The sequence below is a fragment of the Galeopterus variegatus genome, unplaced genomic scaffold (assembly GCF_000696425.1).
Source record: "Galeopterus variegatus unplaced genomic scaffold, G_variegatus-3.0.2 Scaffold2326, whole genome shotgun sequence".
Lineage (NCBI taxonomy): Eukaryota > Metazoa > Chordata > Mammalia > Dermoptera > Cynocephalidae > Galeopterus > Galeopterus variegatus.
This window is the reverse complement of record NW_007728437.1, coordinates 272,401-289,892: the sequence shown is the minus strand read 5'-3', so window position 1 is coordinate 289,892 and position 17,492 is coordinate 272,401. Positions and strand designations below refer to the sequence as shown.

The window sequence follows — 17,492 nt, the reverse complement described above, 5'->3', positions numbered from 1 at the left end:
GCATTAGATGCAAGGTCATTAGTGAGCCCCAGAGAGTGGGGAGAGACTCATTTCTCTGAGTGATGTTAGCTCTAACTTAGTATATCCCTCATCATATAATAGAAGTTACTCTGAGGCTTCAACCAAACCAACCCCACCAATGTCCAATAAGAAAGCAGCTAAATCACAAAAGGAGAATGACTACCAAACCTCCCCTGCTAGTAGACCCCCTGTGAAGTCAAATACACAGGCAGTTTCCATACTAGCAAAATACTTTTATTATTTTTATAATGATAAAACAAGGAAAGTAAAGATTTCTTTTTGGTGTATACCAGAGTTAAGGGAAATAGAAGAATAAGGGGATTAAAAGGACTTTTATGTACTTTTGATGACAATAAAAAGTTAACAATACCGACTGTTTGCCATAAAACTTATCATAGCTCCCCAAAAACATATATAAAGGATCATAGTTTTAACATCTATAAAAGTAAAAAATATACAGTTGGAAGCTCTAACATTTACCCCATCTTTAATATAAAACTGTAAACATTTATTTACACAAAGCAAATGTGTATAACAAAAGTCCGAGCACCCTTTTCTTCTGAGTCGTGGCTCCAGGGAGACGGGGATGTGCATGGAAGCAGAGTCATCTCCTCCCCTGACTCCCAAAAACCAGATTCATAAATAAAGCCGTGGGCAGCTCCCTGGGGGACCCCAAAAAAGTCACATTTTATTGCTATGACACTGCAGCAAGTGAGAAGCCCACTGTCTGTGCAGCTGGCCCCAGGACTAAGGCAGAGTGCAGAGGATGTGGTGAGCGCCCCAGGGTTCAGAGGCAGGAGGCCGGCAGCAGCCAGAGGGAGACCCGGAGAGGAGCAAGGATCTATAACCAGCCTTCAGCCCTATTTTTGGTAGAAAACCTGCTGAAGTCACCCTCTTCCCCATCAGATTGGGGAACTCTCTCAGAGGATGGTGTCTTCACTGGCTTTGATTCATTCCCTTGAGAGCTAAACTGAGTACACAGGGAAGGCAAGAAGGGTGTTTAAAGGGGAAACGGCCCAAACACCACCCACGGTGGCAAATGGCTATCAGAGAAGAGGATCTGAGGGTCCAAGTACCCCCAATGAAAAAGGCACTGTTGGTGCAAAATAATCACCAATGCGTGTACAACCCCTTCACTCCCTCAAAGTGACTGAGGTTATTCACATGAATATTTTCCTTGGCTCAATTCTTTACATATGACATTCTTTGAATGATCCGTTTGGAGATTGCAGGGACATAATAATGGGGCTGTGGCTTCTCCACAGGCCATTCTGCGAATAAGCCACTCTTTACAGCATATTCTTTCTCTCCACCATTCTCTGTGAAAAGGGTCTCGCCCTGCACTTACCATTTTGCTTTCGTTATGGGGAAGTGCTCTCCATCTTGTTTTCCACAAACAGCCCACATGTCATATTCTATTTTGTGGACTCTCAGCTTAGTCAAGTCCATTCATTCATAGACCTTAAAAGAAAAATCTACTTGAATCTTTAGAAAGGATGTATTAGTGTTATAAAGCAATCTCTTCAAAAAGTGCAAGTCATCTGACGTGGGAGGGGCAGAAGTGGTCAAACAGTGGAATTCCTTCCCCTGGGCCGGCCTGCAGCCTCCTTCCTGCAATCCCTTACCATGGGAGAGCTCCCTATGGAATTTTAATGACTCTCTTTCCCCCTCCAATGTAGTAAATCACTGTTTTTCATTTTGGCTGGAAACAGGAAGAAAGGGAGGCATAAAGAAAGGTCATGGGAAATGAAGACAGGGTAAGGAAAGATATCTGTGCACAACTAAACAATGACCACACTCCTACCATGTTAAATACAAGTTTTCAGGGAAACTGCAGAAGATGGGGAGCCATGACACACAAGGACACAGGAATCTCTAATCTCCAACTTCTGCATTTGGCCTGGGGTTCTGCTGCCAGTGCATGGGAGGAGGGGATTCCTGGGGGGCACGGTCCTCTTGAAGGAGTGACAACTAGGAAGAACAGCACTCTGGGAGGAGGAGGAGCTGCTAGTTAGACCTTATCTGTGTTACCGGAACTGCTATCTCACAGCATCCTGTTCTTTTTTGGCATATGCAGTCATAGCCTGTACATACAGATATGATTTTCCAGCGACCCTCCTTCTCCCCTGAAAGCTGACAAAGAGCGGAAATAAGAAAGGCCTTTAATCAAAAGGAAACTCTAGGTTTCCGATGCCACGTAATCATTTTAAACCATCACCTATCCTAATCTGTTTAAAAACCTTGAAAATTTTTTTAAAAAAATCTTTTCTATGCTACAAATTTCAAATAATTCTGCTATATAAAGTTCCAAAAAAACTTGTCCGCAATACTGGGGCAAGTGGAGAAATCTTGGATAAAGTCAACATGATGGCACAGATATTTTTATAAGCTTGATATCGTGGGGTTTCACTGCTAAGGTTGTTTTTTTGGTCATGTGGACAGAAAACCACCTTTAGAACCCTATTCTGCTATCCCAACACCAGATAATGATGCCAGCAGATGGGATGGGGCCAGCCCAATGGACCACAATTGCTGGCCTGGGAACTGCACATCCCCCAGATCCTGACCAGGGCCGGGCCTCAGCTGGGGCTTGGGCTCTTCCTGCCCAGCTCCCTGGGCCATGGGCTTTTGGTCCAAAGTAAGTTGCTCTTTCTTGAATCTGAGAGCAAAAATATAGGATTATGAACACTAAAAACACCACAAGTCCCTCCATTACTGAGACCCTAAAAGGTCATCCAAATCATTCATCCACTCCTCTGAAGTCCTGTTCTTCAGTAGGGAGTCGATCAGGTCAGTGTGTCCAGCCACGCTGGACAGCCCGCTGCTGCCTGGCTGCCCACTGTAGGCAAAAGGCAGCTCCTGGCCTGCAGTCCGCACAGGGTAGGCCTGGGCACAGTGTAGGCCCGCCCGGCTGCCCATCTGTGAGGTGGGGTTTTGGCTGAAGGCCCCTAGCTCAGGCCCCGCTGGGCTCAGGCCAGGCAAGCCCTGCTGTGGGGCCGACTGGGGTGGTGCTGGGGCAGGGGCACTGGTCCTCTGCTGTGCACTCACTGGGGGCAGCATGGACCCTGCTGCAGTTGCCGAGCTCATGGGGGCCATGGGCCTGCTGGGAATCGCCTGGGAGAACTGTGGGCTGGACATTTTCAGGTGGGCCTGCTGCATGTGGAAACTGGAAGGTGCAGTGAAGGGGCTTATGTTGCTGTTCCCTGGGGTCTGGCCGCTCAAGTTTGACATTCCCTGATGTTGCCATGAGGGATTCTGGCCTCCCATGGCTGCTGACACCCTTGGGACCTGTGGCTTAGTTAAACCAGAGTTCAGGGTCCCCTTATTGTGCTGCTGAGAGAGGCCAGAGCTCCCCAGAGAGTTCTGCCCATAGGCAGCTGAAACCGTGGCGGTCTGGCCCACGCTGGTCTGCCGTGGAATGTGGGCATGTCCATTGGTGGCCTGTGGTGGGGGAGGCTGTGCAACCATCTGGGTTATGCCAGAGGCCATGCCATAGAGGCTGCTCTGAGGCATGCTTTGGGAGCCAGTGAACTGAGCCACACCCCGGTCCTGCTGGCCTGAGTTTGAGGTGAGAGAGGAAACTGAAGTGTGTCCAGGACCCATTGGCATCAGATTCCCAGCCTGGGGGAACACTCGGGGACAGCTGGAATTGGATGGACCCAAGTTGTTCATGCCAGGCACAGCAGCAGAGGATCCTAGAAGACAGAGAAGATTCTGTCAATCGAGCTGGCATTTCTTTTTTTTAATCCTGTTTTTTTGCTAGCTGGTACAGGGATCGATCCCAGGACCTTGGTGTTATCAGCACCACGTGCTAACCGACTGAGCTAAATGGCCAGCCCCAAGCTGGCATTTCTTGACCACCACTGTGGAGACACCTCTGAGACCCACATTGCAGCCCCTATCCTACAGACATAAAAGGCCCAATTATAACACCAGACATCTTCTCATGGTCAGGGGTACACTTTGAAAAAGAGCACCTTGGGGGCTGGAGTAGAATGTCTCCCACAGGGTAGAATGGAGGCCAGGTGTGACAATGACAGGATTCAGAAGGGCACAGGGGAAGGGGCAAAGCTCCAGGGGAGTGAAAGCCAGTGGATTCATCTGTTCACCTTTCAAACACCCACCAAACTTCTGCAGTGGGTCCCTATGCTGGGCACTTGGGACTTCAAGATGGAGCCATCAAAGACCTGCCTTTGGGAGGCAAAGTGACCACATGGTGTGACAGGGTCATGGCCTGAGCAGCAGGCTGTGGGAATGCAGGGGCCTAAAGGCTTGGTGCCTGAGAAAATTTGGGGAAGCCTTCAGAGAGATGGTGACAAGTACTTTGGGTTTCAAAGTTTAACAGTATGGAGAAAACGAGCATTCTATGAAGAGGAAACAGTGTATGCAAACGCCCAGAGTCATGAAAGACAGTCTACGTAGGGAACTTTAAGAAGCTGACTGTGGCTAGGGTGTGGGGACAGTGGCCAGCTGGTTAGAGATAAAACAGAAGATCTAGTCCTGTCCTGACTGGGAAGAGCTGCGGACAGCAAGTGAAGGACTGGGTTGTAAAGCCAAAGAGTAACTGGATTGACACTGGGTTATACCCTGCTGGGGAGAGGCTGTTAAAGTCACTGATATGAGGGAGAGGGTTAAATGTGGTAATGTGGGGATGGAGGAGCAAGACTGTGTGAAGACATTCCACCAGACCCTAGTGATTATACCATAAAATGACAAGATGGTCAAGGGAGGGAGGAGTGTAGCATGAAATCACCAGGTGTTTACAGAGGACCTCCTCAGTGGTAGGTGCTGTTCTGGGGAGACAGCATGGTATGGGACAGAGAGAGGGTCCCTATCCTCAGGGAACCTGCTGTCTAGGACTTCTGGCTTAAGCAGTGGACACACGGTGGCATCATTAACCACGACTGGTTTCTGGGGGTAGGAGAGTCATCGTTCAGGGATTGGCTATAACTTAGTACAGTACTTTTTCGTCTTCCTCTCTCCACTAGCTCGTAAATAAAAATTGGGTTGAGGAAAAGAAGAGAGCCCAGACAATGTCAGATGGGACTGAAGGCAGGAAACGTGGGAGACACCTGCAGACTTCAACCCATATTCCCAGTTAGCATATATAAAAACCCCCACCCGGTCTCCTCCAGGACACGCAGCTGTGGTCAGTTTCTTTGAGGCGCTTTGAGGGTCACTGACAAGGAAAGAGATAGGCTTCTAAGATATTCCAAGACTAGGAAGGCAGGGAGAGACCAAATTTTACTGTGTCTATCACTTGAAATCTCTGTGCATTTCAAGAGTAATAGCCTGCAACGGGAACGACACAGCAAAAGTTGCTGCCTAGACATTAAAAGTAGAATACCACACCCAAATGGCTCAAGCCAGTGGCCAGAAATAAGAACTTAAGAGGCATCTCTCCCACCTAGCAGACTAGGCACCCTGCTTTTGCCCCCAATCTCCCCCACACCCCTGTTTTTAAAAAAAGTACTTAGCTTCTTATTACTTGGGAGGTTAAGGGGGTCTCTGGGAACACTCAGCCACAGGTAGCTGGGGCAAAGCAGTGGACAGCAGTCTCGCCGACTCTGCCCATGTCTGCCAGGGACTGAGGCTGGGTGGGGGTGGGGGAGGGGACAATGTATGTACACAGATACGTATACTAGCAGACTCCTGAACTGCCTCCATCTTTTACCATAGGAAACACCATACATGTCATGTCCCAGGGTGAAGAAAGGGGGAAGGTCAAGGCCTGTGTCTCTGGACCCAAATGGCATGGCCATACCCCATGCTGTGATAGAGGCCTTGAGGACCAGGTTATACTGTAGGAACCAGGGATTCCCTCCCCAGAAAGGGAAGGTGAGATGTGAAGGTATTAACGAGAATGTGGAGGTTCAAAGCTCTCTTGAGGTGGTCACCCTCACATCCAGCCAAGTGACTGACTCTGGTATGCAGCTGACCCCAGTGAAGAGCCTGGCTTGAAACAGGGAAACTCCAGTCTCTCTCCCCGGTTTGGCAAAAGATCCAGCTGGTCTCTTCTCCCTTACTGTCTGGAGGACAGGGGAAATATGGCAGCTAATACTGAGGGGCTACCCTGCTGGAGCAGGGAGTGGTGGGATGAAGGAGAGGGCATGTGTGGTAGAACACAGTGAGGGAAGTGGCCTCCCCAGGAGAGGCTGTGAACAGAATGGTCCTCTGGTAGCTGGGGAGGTCCTACAGGCCACAGACTCTCACCGCCAATTGTTTTAATGAACCATTCAGGCATTTGCCCGAGAATTTAAAGTGACACCCTATGCCCTTATATATACTGCCAGTTGCCACACTCTTGCTTGTGATCTCTCTCTTTGCCTGACTCTTCATTACTGCTTTGCATGACCTGGGGACCAAAGACTGCCCTCACGACTCATTGCACTCTCCCTGCCCAGGATCTGAACTTATTTCCTTTTGTGCTGGAGTACTGAATTTGCGCCTTCCATCAGAAGAACCAAGGGCTACCCCAGGCCAGGTTTTCCCTGGGATGCTGGAGAGAACACGAGTCTGGGCTTTTAGCGCCAGAGCAATGGTCAGGCCGGCATAAACTGCACATGGGTCAGACAAGAGCCACAAAGGCATCTGTCAGTATCAGCAAGTTTCCCGGGTGAGGGATCCCCGGATCATGGGTCAGACAACTAGGCATTAGGTGGTCTGCCGTGTAAAAGAAGTATCCTGTGAAAGGCATACTGTAAACACCCATGTTCAGCTCCCCTTCATTTCTTGCTAGGGCAGGGCTGCTAGCCACTCTGGTACTGGAACTCCAATTAGCTGAGGGCTCTCAAAACAGCCTAAGCAAGTTCCCCTGGCACATATCAGAGGTGACCACTGAGACCTCAGTGTGCTTCCTGCCCTACTCTGGCCAAATGCCCACTGCTGATGCTGTTAGCAGACAGGAGGAGAGAAAAAAAGCAAAAGGCCACACAAGTGCATTAAGTGTCTCCTTATCTAGAAAATAGGAGAGGGTCACTTTTTGAAGAGACACATAAAAGTAGAAGCAAAGAACTTTCTTAAGAATTACAGAAGCTATTTCCTGTTGATAAGATGCCCTCCAACTAGAAATGATTTTCTTCAGAAGACTGTATAGCCAGGGACACAGCAAAAGTATCTCAGTGGTCTGCCTTTATGATCCTCTTCTCTTACTTGCCACAGGGTAGCTAGAAAGCTGGGCTCCCTAGACAGTCTGAGGTTTACATGATCAAGTAAATCCACTTAGCACCTAGCACAGAGGTAGGCAGAGTTCAATCAGCACTGGACAATGATCGGCAATGAACTCAAATGGACCAACTGTTATGTCCAGTGCCTGCCTTCCCCTTGTTCCCACTCCATCACTTCAGACACCCCTTACCTGTGAACTGTCCAACCTGTTGTGAGAAGGTGCTTTGTGTCGGGTCTTGGTACTGGGGTGGCGGGCGGGTCAGATGACGCTGAAACTGCTGCTTCTCCTGGAAAATGCCAAGAACAACAAAATAAAACAACAAAACCCACATAAATACAAAAGCAGAGTTAGGTCAGAGCAAAGTAAATTGCACCACTTTGTTACTCACAGATGGGCTCCTGTGGAAATAATGATGGTGATCTCATTTGGGAGGTTTTAAATAAATAGCATAAAATCAAAGGATGAGGCAGATCTAAGGAGCAATAAATAAAAAAAAGGTACCTGTATCAGTTTAAAAAATGGAGGGCAGATCAGGGAAATGCAAATCAAAGCACAATGAGATACCACTTCACACCCACTAGGACATCTAGAATCAGTAAGTCAGATAATTACAAGAGTCAGGTGAGATGTGAAGAAATCAGCACCCTCAGACACTGCTGGTGTGAATGGTGTAGATGCTGTAGAAAACAGTCTGGCAGTTCCCCAAAAGATTAAACATAATAATTACCCTATGACCTAGAATTCCACTCATAAGTATATAGCCAAGACAACTGAAAACATATGTCCACACAAAAAGTTGTACCTGGGGCCGGCCCGGCGGCGCACGGGAGAGTGCGCCGCTTGGGAGCGCAGCGGCACTCCCGCTGAGGGTTCAGATCCCATGTGGAGACCGGTTCCCGCTCACTGGTTGAGCGCGGTGCAGGTGCAACACTGAGGGTTGCAATCCTGTTGCCGGTCCCCGGTACGGGCGCGACACTGAGGGTTGTGATCCCGTTACCGGTCAGTAAAAAAGACAAAAAGGAAAAAAAAAAAAAAGTTGTACGTGAACATTCAAAGCTGCATTATTCATAACAGCCAAGAAGTAGAAATAACCCAAATGTTCACCAACAGATGAATGAATAAATAAAACATAATATATCCATACAATGGAATATTATTTAGTTATAAAGAGGAATGAAGTTCTGATACATAGTACATGGTTAAATCTTGAAAACATTGGGCTGAACCCATGGCACACTCGGGAGAGTGCGGCACCGGGAGCGCAGCAGCGCTCCCGCCGCGGGTTCGGATCCTATATAGGGATGGCCGGTACGCTCACTGGCTGAGCGCGGTGCGGCCGGTCTCAAAAAGGACAAAAAAAAAAAAATCTTGAAAACATTAATATGAAAGGTTTAGAATAGGCAAATCTAAACAGACAGAAAGTGGATTTAGTGGTTGCCTAGGGTCGAGAGGTTGGGGGTAGATGGGAAAATGACTGTTCATGGATACGGGGTTTGTTTTGGGGCAACGAAAATGTTCTAAAGTCAATTATGGTGATGGTTGCACAACTCTGTGAATATACTAAAAACCACTGAATTGTATATTGCTATGGTCTGAATGTTTGTTCCCTCTAAAGCTAATGTGGACGCTTGATCTCCAATGTTGTGATACTGAAAAGGGAGGCCTTTGGGAGGTTATTGGATCGTGAGGTTTTTGCCCTCATGAATGGATTAATTTCTCATTAATCCATTAATCCAGTGATAACCTCCCAAAGGCCCCCCTTTTCAACATCACCACATTGGAGATCAAACTTCCACATTAGCTTTAGGGGGGACAAACATTCATGGATTAATGGATAAGTGGGCATCACAGGAGTGGCACTTATGGCTTTATAATAAGGAGGAGAAGAAGCATGTTAGTGAGTTCTTGCTCAGCCCTCGCCATGTGATACCAGGCACTCCCTTGGGACTCTACAGAGACTCCCCACCAAGGAGAAAGGCTGGCGGTTAACTCAGTTGCTTATTGTATAGCCTTATAATACCAAAGTCATGGGTTCAGATCCCTGTACTGGCCAACTGCAAGGAAAAAAAAAAAAAAGGCAGCCCTCACCAGATGTTCCCCTGGACATTGGACTTCCCAGCCTCTAAAACTTTAAGAAATAGGGCCGGCCCGGTGGCGCACTGCGCTAGTGCGCCGCTTGAGAAGTGCGGCGGCGCTCCCGCCGAGGGTTCGGATCCCACATACAGACCGGTTCCCGCTCACTGGCTGAGCGAGGCGCGGGGGCAACACCGAGGGTTGCAATCCCGTTGCTGGTCCCGGTCCGGTACGGGGGCGACACTGAGGGTTGCGATCCGTTGCCGGACACGGAAAAAGACAAAAAAAAAAACTTTAAGAAATAAATTTCATTTCTTTATAAATTACCCAGTTCCAGGTATTCTGTTATAAGCAACAGAAAACAGACTAGTACATACATTTTAAATGGGTGAATCATATATTATGTGACTTATACCCCAATAAAACTGGGTTTTTTTTTTTTTTTTGGTAGCTGGCTGGTACAGGGATCCAAACCCTTGACCTTGGTGTTACAAGGCAGCACTCTAATGAACGTAGCTAACCGGCCAGCCCCAAAACCATTGTTTTTTTAAAAATGGCAGAATTGAGGCAGTGATCATCCTCGATCAACTTCACTCTTCTGGAGTTAGTTCTTATTTCTTAAAGTAATAACTTAAAATCCCAGGACTGGCTGATTAGCTCGCTTGGGAGAGCAAGGTGCTGGTAATGCCAAGGTCATGGGTTCTGATCCCTATGCTGGCCAGCTACTAAAAAAATTTAAAACAAAAAAATTAATTTTTAAAAATCTCAAGAACTCTCACTTGTAACCCTTAATGCCTGCACACTACACTTGGTGACCAAGTGAGTGAACTGCTGTCCTGATTCTAGAATCTTAGACCTTCAGGGACACCTTCACTGCCCTCTTCACATTCTGGTGTATAACAAACTCCAGACTGATGGACAAGTGGACTCTGGTTTAGAAGCTACTGACCAGTAACACGGAAAAATGCCTCTTTCACATTGTTTTAGCCATAGTTTCTGCCTTCATTAATACCCACTAAGTGACAGCTTCTGACACAGGTCACCTGTTGGGTAGGTGCTGGACATAGCCCTATTTCCCCCTTCCTTGCATACCAGAGTTTTTGCCTCCCTCCTTCCTGGGGAGGTTGCCCCTGACCAAGGCAGTTACCCAAGGAAAAGCACATTCCCTTTAGATAAATAAGATGCTGGAAGAAGCAGGACACTAAGTACATGAAAATGGTTTACATTCTTACTTTGATCTGTTAACTATATAACTACTGTGTGTGCTCCATGGCAGAGCAGACTTCTTATCTACCCGCCACCATCGTTGCCTCTTGTAAGTCTAATAAACCAATGTCTCCACCTGCTGGACTTCCTTCCAGGTGATTTCTTCAGAACAGGTGAACACTACATGAGTGCCCTCTCAGATCTGGAGCTCCTGCATTACACCACCCCTGTCTGATAAGTGCCACACTCCTGGAAAGGGGTTTTTAAAGAGCAAATTCCTCTAACACCAGGCACACATATTGGTGCAAATCCACGTGCACAAATGGAGCTTGCGATTCCTGCAGTGATTTAAGATGCAGGCAAAGGTGCGGAGTGGGGACAGTTTTCTTCCATCTTTTTTTTACCTGTTCTGCCAGAAGATGCTGTTGCCTTTGCAGAAACTGCTGTTGCTGCAAGTGCTTTTGCTGCTGCTCCCTCTGTTTCTGTTGGTCCAAAAGCAACTGATGCTGCTTCATGACAGCAGCCTGCTGCTGGCTGCTGAGATAGGGGGAGCTGTTGTGAGTGCTGGCCAGGGACACAGCAGGTGGCTGGGTCCCAACGCTGGTGGCCTGGGCTGGCACAGGGACACTGGAAGTGTTCTGCTCCTGTCAGTACAGATAAGGGGATTTAGTCAGGTGGGACCAATGAAGTCTCTAAGCTATGATCAGACCAGATGAGCTCTACCCACTGAGAGCTCTCTTGAAGCTGAGCCTTCCCTGCGGACCTCTACTAATAACCATCCCAAAGGGCTGGGATGGAAACCAAAAGTAATGACACCCAGGCATACACACACCTAGCAATGAACAATTACTCAATAGGTGTTAGCTTTGCTTCCTAAGATTCACCATGGCAAAGGGGTGATTTTACATTATGCATTATTTAAGCTCTCATATTTGCACACAAGAGTTCCAGTAAGCAATCAAGGCTTATAAACAATGGCTTATTGGAATGTTGGAGTGCAGAGGGGTCCACAGAAGAGCACTCTGAGGGGCTCTGGTCAATGGAGACAACACATCCCATGCGCATGAATTTGAGTTTGGGACTGTCCTTGAACTGCCTAAAATTTTATGTCCATCCACTTGTGTACAAGCATTTTTCTGGGAAAAGACTGCTTAGCATTTGTCAGATACACGTGCTCAAAAATATTGAGTATCAATTAGAACTTTAACAGTTATTCTGTTAATATGTGGACCAAAAATGATAATCATGTGAAAGGCTACCACAATTTTATCCCAACATCATTTCTTACATTTAGAACAAAAGGGGAAAACAGCACAGGAAAAAGGCAAAAAGTAATTTTTATTTAAACAAGTTCACCTTTCTGAATTTCTTTCCAGTTTTTATTTGTTTCTATATTTCATCTTTACAATATTCTAATCTTAGACTGTGATGGTGTAATTTCTTCACCCCAAAACCAGAAGTTTAAGGTCTACTGAGAATGCTTTGTAAGATCCAACATGCTACTCAAATGACAACAGTTAGTACTGTGGTGCTCATCATTTCTTATAGTCATGTTTAATGGCTGTGAAACATTTTAATGGCTGAAATAAGTGGAAGTATCAACATTTACAAATGGATTTTCCTGTTGATAGATGCTTAAACTGCTTCCAGTTTTTGTTTTTGTTTTGTTTTGTTTTGCTTTCAGTTTTTGGCAATTAGAAATAATCATGCAAAGAATATCTTGTACATAACATTCTTTTTTATTTTAGATTACTTCTTTAGATCAACTTGCAGGGGGTATAATGAATCAATGCTTATGAACCTTTTTATGGATTACGAAAAACACATAATGCCCAATGGCTTTCCCAAAGCAGTGTGCTCATTTATGTACCCTCAACGAGTATGTCAATTTCTTCATGATATTAGCACTGTTTTATTTAACTTTTGATTTTTAAAATTTTAGAGTGTACTACAAATTCACAAAGATATACGAAAGTATTCACTGCAGGCTTACTTAAAGTAGTGAAGAAGAGAATCAAAAGGGCCATTTTTTACCCTCTGGAGCCATTTGATTCTGCTAGGCTTGAGCACTGTAACTAACCACAGAGTTTAGATGTATTGGGAAGCAGCACATACCTAAAATGTTACAAACTTACCAAAAATTAAGGGATTTTGAACACAAGAGATCTGAAAAGTGGTTAAAAAAAAGCAAAGCCTCTAAGAAACACATTAAATGTGATCTTTACCTGCAAAACACAGCCACAAAAATGACTCAATTTTATAGCACGAAAGAAACACTGGACTAAATGCAGCTGTTCTTCAAATGTCTGTGTAGTTAAAATCAAGTTAAAATACTACGGAATCTCACCCTATTTTTGTTTATTAAGAATCAACTCTGGTTTATTTTATAAATTTTCACTCCCAAGGGTGTCAAAGAATGACAGCAGCCACTTCCTGCTCCCTTTGTTCCCGTAACTACCTCAGAGCCAGTTTCCTTCCAATTTAGCACGTAACCTCACTAGAGTATCTACAGCAGAATAACAGAAAGCAAAGCTACGTACTCACCTGGCCAGGTGGAACCAGTGATCGGAAGGGCATATTTCCTGGCTTTGGTTTCATCAGAAACAAAGGGTTCTGCTCATTACTCAGATGAGACAGTTGCTGAGGAAGATAAGCCATCAGGGCTGGCTTACTCTGGCCAGACCCAGGGCTGCCTTGCCCACAGTCCGCTTTGTAATGAGAAAGGGGTTTTGTATTGCCGTAGTCCAGCACTGATGCTGGATTATTCACAGAGTTCTGATTCAAGTTACTTGGTGGCTGGTGACTCAGCAGGTTCACATGGCTGGGCTGGAGGTAGGGGCCTCCAGGCCGAGGGGAACTCTTGTTCACACTAGGCATCATGAGCAATTTGGAGTTAGTGAAGTCTTGCTTGTAGCTAGGAGGGCTGGCAGGCTTTTCCATGGGGTAAGGGACATCTAAGGGACTGTGAGAGGGCCCTGTCTGCTGCCATGTGGACATCTGGCCTGGGGCTGGTGCCGGGGCAGCCTGCTGTGTGTTCTGGAGCATCTGCTCACGCTTCTGCTTGGCAGCAATCTGCTGGAGCTGGTGTGCAGAGGACAGCTCTGAGGCCCCACCTGGGCCCTGGCCAGGCAACACCACACTTGCAATGGCTCTTTGTGCATTCTGGGCCTGGGCTGATGCCGGCATCAGATTTGGGCTGGGATTGTCTGCCCTGCGCTGACCAGAGGTGTGGAACAGGGTCTGAGAACCCCCTAGGCTGGGGGAATCTGTGCTCAGAGGGGCAGATGAAGGCCCCAGAAAGGTCTGTCCTGCAGACCCGGCTCTCACTTGTGGAGAGCCTAACTGTTCTTGCTCAAAGGCTGCTGGAGAGAATTCAGTCTTAATATTAATGTCCTGTGCCAAGGGGGTTTGTGTGGCAGAACCAGAAGACTCTAGGTCCTTCTTCTCTTCAAAGTCCTCATTAAACAGGTCCTTCATGTCTTCATCGGGCACTGACCTGTTCAGCTCCTCGATGAGCTCCTTCCACTCCTGCTCGTTAAGGTTGAGGTCAGGCATGAGGTTGCTTTGCGATATGGAGCCTCCAGCCCCAGTGATCATGCAAGGCAGGTCATCAACAGGTTCCTGCTTCAGTTCTTTATTCAAGCTCAGAGGAAATGGCTCACTGGGGTTACTGCCTCCATTCAAGTGGAGGCTCGAGTCTGCCAGACACTTTTTGTTGATAGAGTCTAGCCCCAGAGAGTGCTTCCCGCTGGACTGTAGAGCATCTCCCCCAGGAGGCTTGTCAGGCTGACCAAGCGGGGAGGCTGGAGGCAGTCCATTGGAAGAGATGGCTACTCCCAGAGGGGCCTCCCGGCGGGTCTTCTTATGCCCAGAAAAGAGATCTCCATAGCCATTCTGTTGATCACCATTCTGAGGGGAGGTGGCACTGTCAAGATTCCTCTTCACTGTATCATGAAGATGCTGAAAAACATCAAAAAGAGTAACTTAATACACAACACCATGTATGAGGTCCCCTCTGCTTGTAACAGTGACTGAACCCAGGGGCTATACCCTTGCAAAGGTCTCCAGTGGATTTTGCTTGCCCAGTTTGCACTTCTCCCTTCTCGGAAGAGGAGCCTCACTCCCCATTTCTGGACCTGGCCAGTCAGAATTGGTGTCTACCAATGAAAAAGAGCCAGATGACACATACAGATTCTTGAGAATATCACTGGAGTCTTGAATCTAGCTGAACCTGAGACCAGCCATTCCCCTGGACTTCCCACTTATGTGAACCAATAAATTCCTTCTCGTGTCTAAGCCAGCTTAACTTGGTTTTCTGTTGCTTTCAACTGACAGATCCCTGACTAGAACAGTCCCTTTTTCAGGTCATGGTGGGTGCTGACCATGAGTGTCATGCCTCTAACTGGTTGCACAGGCCATTTTCATGCCCTTCCCAGGTCTACCTTTTCTATCCAGGCTGGGTTGCTTCCTCTCATGCCATACAGGCCTTTCAGCTTTTGTCCCACTCTCCTCCCCATCTTCCAAGTCCTGCTCCCAATCCCCACTCTCACAAACCTCACCACTTCTTTTTTTTTTTTTGTCTTTTTTCATGTCCGGCAACGGACCGCAACCCTCAGTGTCGCTCCCGTACCGGACCGGGACAGCAACGGGATCGCAACCCTCAGTGCTGCACCCGCCCCTTGCTCAGCCAGTGAGCGGGAACCGGTCTGTATGTGGGATCCGAACCCTCGGCGGGAGCGCCGCCACGCTCCCAAGCAGCGCACTGTAGCAGTGCACCACCGGGCCGGCCCAAACCTCACCACTTCTTACAAGACCACTGATTTGAATACAATCATGTCTGGTCTGGCACCATTATTCTCTACTTCCTCATTTTCTCAACTAGATTCACTCAACTAGACTTATTAAGAGTCTACCTTTTTCCAGACACAAGTACTGTGGAGAATATAAAGACAAGGTGGTTCCTGTTCTTCATGGGATTCCAGTCTTCTAGGACATGGGACATAGGTACCCTATAGAGTAAGGGCAGCATAGCAATAAGTACCCTGAGAGTTTGGGGCAGGAATTTCATGATGAGAACATGACAGCGGTGATGGGGAGGAGAGGTGGTATCTTTCCACTATTTCCCCAGCCTTGTTTTCAGCCGTCAGGAACCAACTCCTCCACTGACCAGAGGAGGCGCCCGAGTTCAGCCTCTAAACATTTTGTTCCTTTCTTATTTTTACTTTTATTACATTTTTGTCCTTCATCTCCCACTCCCAATATCATCCCTCCCACCCACTAACCCTAAGAATCTACTGTGTGCTATTAAAAAATGTTCCAAATAATAGCTCTAATTATTATCTTTAAATAGATTTCAGAGGAATCAGAGAGTGGCACACAGTGCTCTGTGATGTTTCCTCTGGCTGCAGAGAATGGCCACACTGACACACCACACTTGCCCAAGCCCGACTGCAGGAGTATTCCGACTTCGGTGTCCTGCTAGAGGCAACTCCAAGTGCACCAGCTCTCAGCAGCAGACTACCCGATGGACATCAGTGAGGACCATTTTCTCAGTCTCAAACTCCAATTCTGATGTTCCCATTCCTTTTCTTAACACGTCAAAAAAATTTTTTTTCTTTTCTTTTTTTTTTTTTTTTTGGTTTTTGGCAGCTGGCCAAAATGGGGATCCAAACATTTTATTTTTAACTGTTAAAGCTGACTGCACAGTGTTCTATAAATCCTAGCTGAGTCAGTATTTCTTTAAATCCATATATGGGTACCTAAACTGGCTTGAAAAAAAAAAAAAAAAAAAAAAAACTTAGGGGCCAGCCCGGTGGCGCCGCTTGAGAAGTGCGGCGGCGCTCCCGCCGAGGGTTCGGATCCCACATACAGACCGGCCGCTCACTGGCTGAGCGAGGTGCGGGAGCAACACCGAGGGTTGCGATCCCGTAGCTGGTCCCGGTCCGGTACGGGCGCGACACTGAGGGTTGCGATCCATTGCTGGTCACGAAAAAAGACAAAAAAAAAAAAGGAAAAAAAGAAAGAAAGAAAGAAAAAAAAAAAAAAAAAACTTAGGAATGCCCAACAAAGGGAACTGTGGGGCAGAGGTAAGCAATACATAATCCTAGGACCCAAATGAAGAACAGGGCCCTTGGCCCTTACAACTGAAGGACATTTGCTTTATTTTCAAGTAGGTTCTTTGGCTTCTTACTGCCACCTAGGGGTGGAAGGGGGAAAGGGAACCATGCTTAAAATGGACCCTTTATAAAAACCCATTGTTTGAAAAGTTTCCTTTGAAGAAGGTAAATTCATACCCATTTAATGGATCAAAGAAAATAAAAACAAGCTGCTAATATTTCTTGGATTCTTCTTCTTTTCTATTATTTTCTTTTGTTCCACATTGCCAGGTCTGGGCTGTCTAAACCTGGGAGCTCCGTTTTCCATTTTCCTAAGAGGGAAGATGGAAACCTAAGGGGTCAAGGCATTTGATGAGTCAGCTGGTTGTCCCAGATTAGAGATAGAATCCTTCTTTGCCCTAATAATTATAAAAGCTACCACTCCCTCTTTCAATATCCACATGCAAACAGCTGTAGACAAGTTCCACAGTAACAATTCTATTTTGCAATACTGACTGCTTTTAGCCAAAGGAAACACTGGGCCGTTTTCTCAACTACTCACAAATTTTAACAGGAATGATGTAGGCAGGGATGGGGACTGTGGAATGTGGTGTCCCTGGCAGATTTTTAAGACTTCAGCATTTGCAGGAGTGCCTGATATGCGTGGGGCACTGTAGGGGAAGGCAAAGATAGTAAGCTGTGGAGCCTAAGCTCCAGGAATTTACAACAGAGATGGGAAAACAGCCTGCACAGATTAAAAGTTATGTAAGAACAAACACAGAAGGTGCTATAAATTAAAACAACTCTGGCTGCCATATATAAATATGTGAGCTTGTTCTCAGCATATCTGGTACTTCCAGGTACTTTAGCTCAGAAGTTCCTGCTGTTCCACTGAATGGTCTCAGCTGTGTGCAGGGTTCCAGGAGTAT

General features: G+C 46.7%; 1 protein-coding gene across 1 annotated transcript in view; it reads right to left on the bottom strand.

Annotated features, from left to right (window-relative positions):
• Positions 1-233: 233 nt before the first annotated feature.
• Positions 234-17,492, bottom strand: part of MAML1 (mastermind-like 1 (Drosophila)) — a 51,845-nt gene continuing 34,586 nt past the window's right edge. Inside the window, exons 2-5 of the mRNA XM_008581324.1 lie at positions 13,013-14,428; positions 10,873-11,112; positions 7,379-7,475; positions 234-3,716 (exon numbers count right to left, since the gene is read on the bottom strand). Coding sequence (XP_008579546.1) covers positions 2,734-3,716; positions 7,379-7,475; positions 10,873-11,112; positions 13,013-14,065 — 2,373 coding nt within the window. The 5' untranslated portion in view covers positions 14,066-14,428 and the 3' untranslated portion in view covers positions 234-2,733. The remainder of the gene's footprint in view (positions 3,717-7,378; positions 7,476-10,872; positions 11,113-13,012; positions 14,429-17,492) is intronic.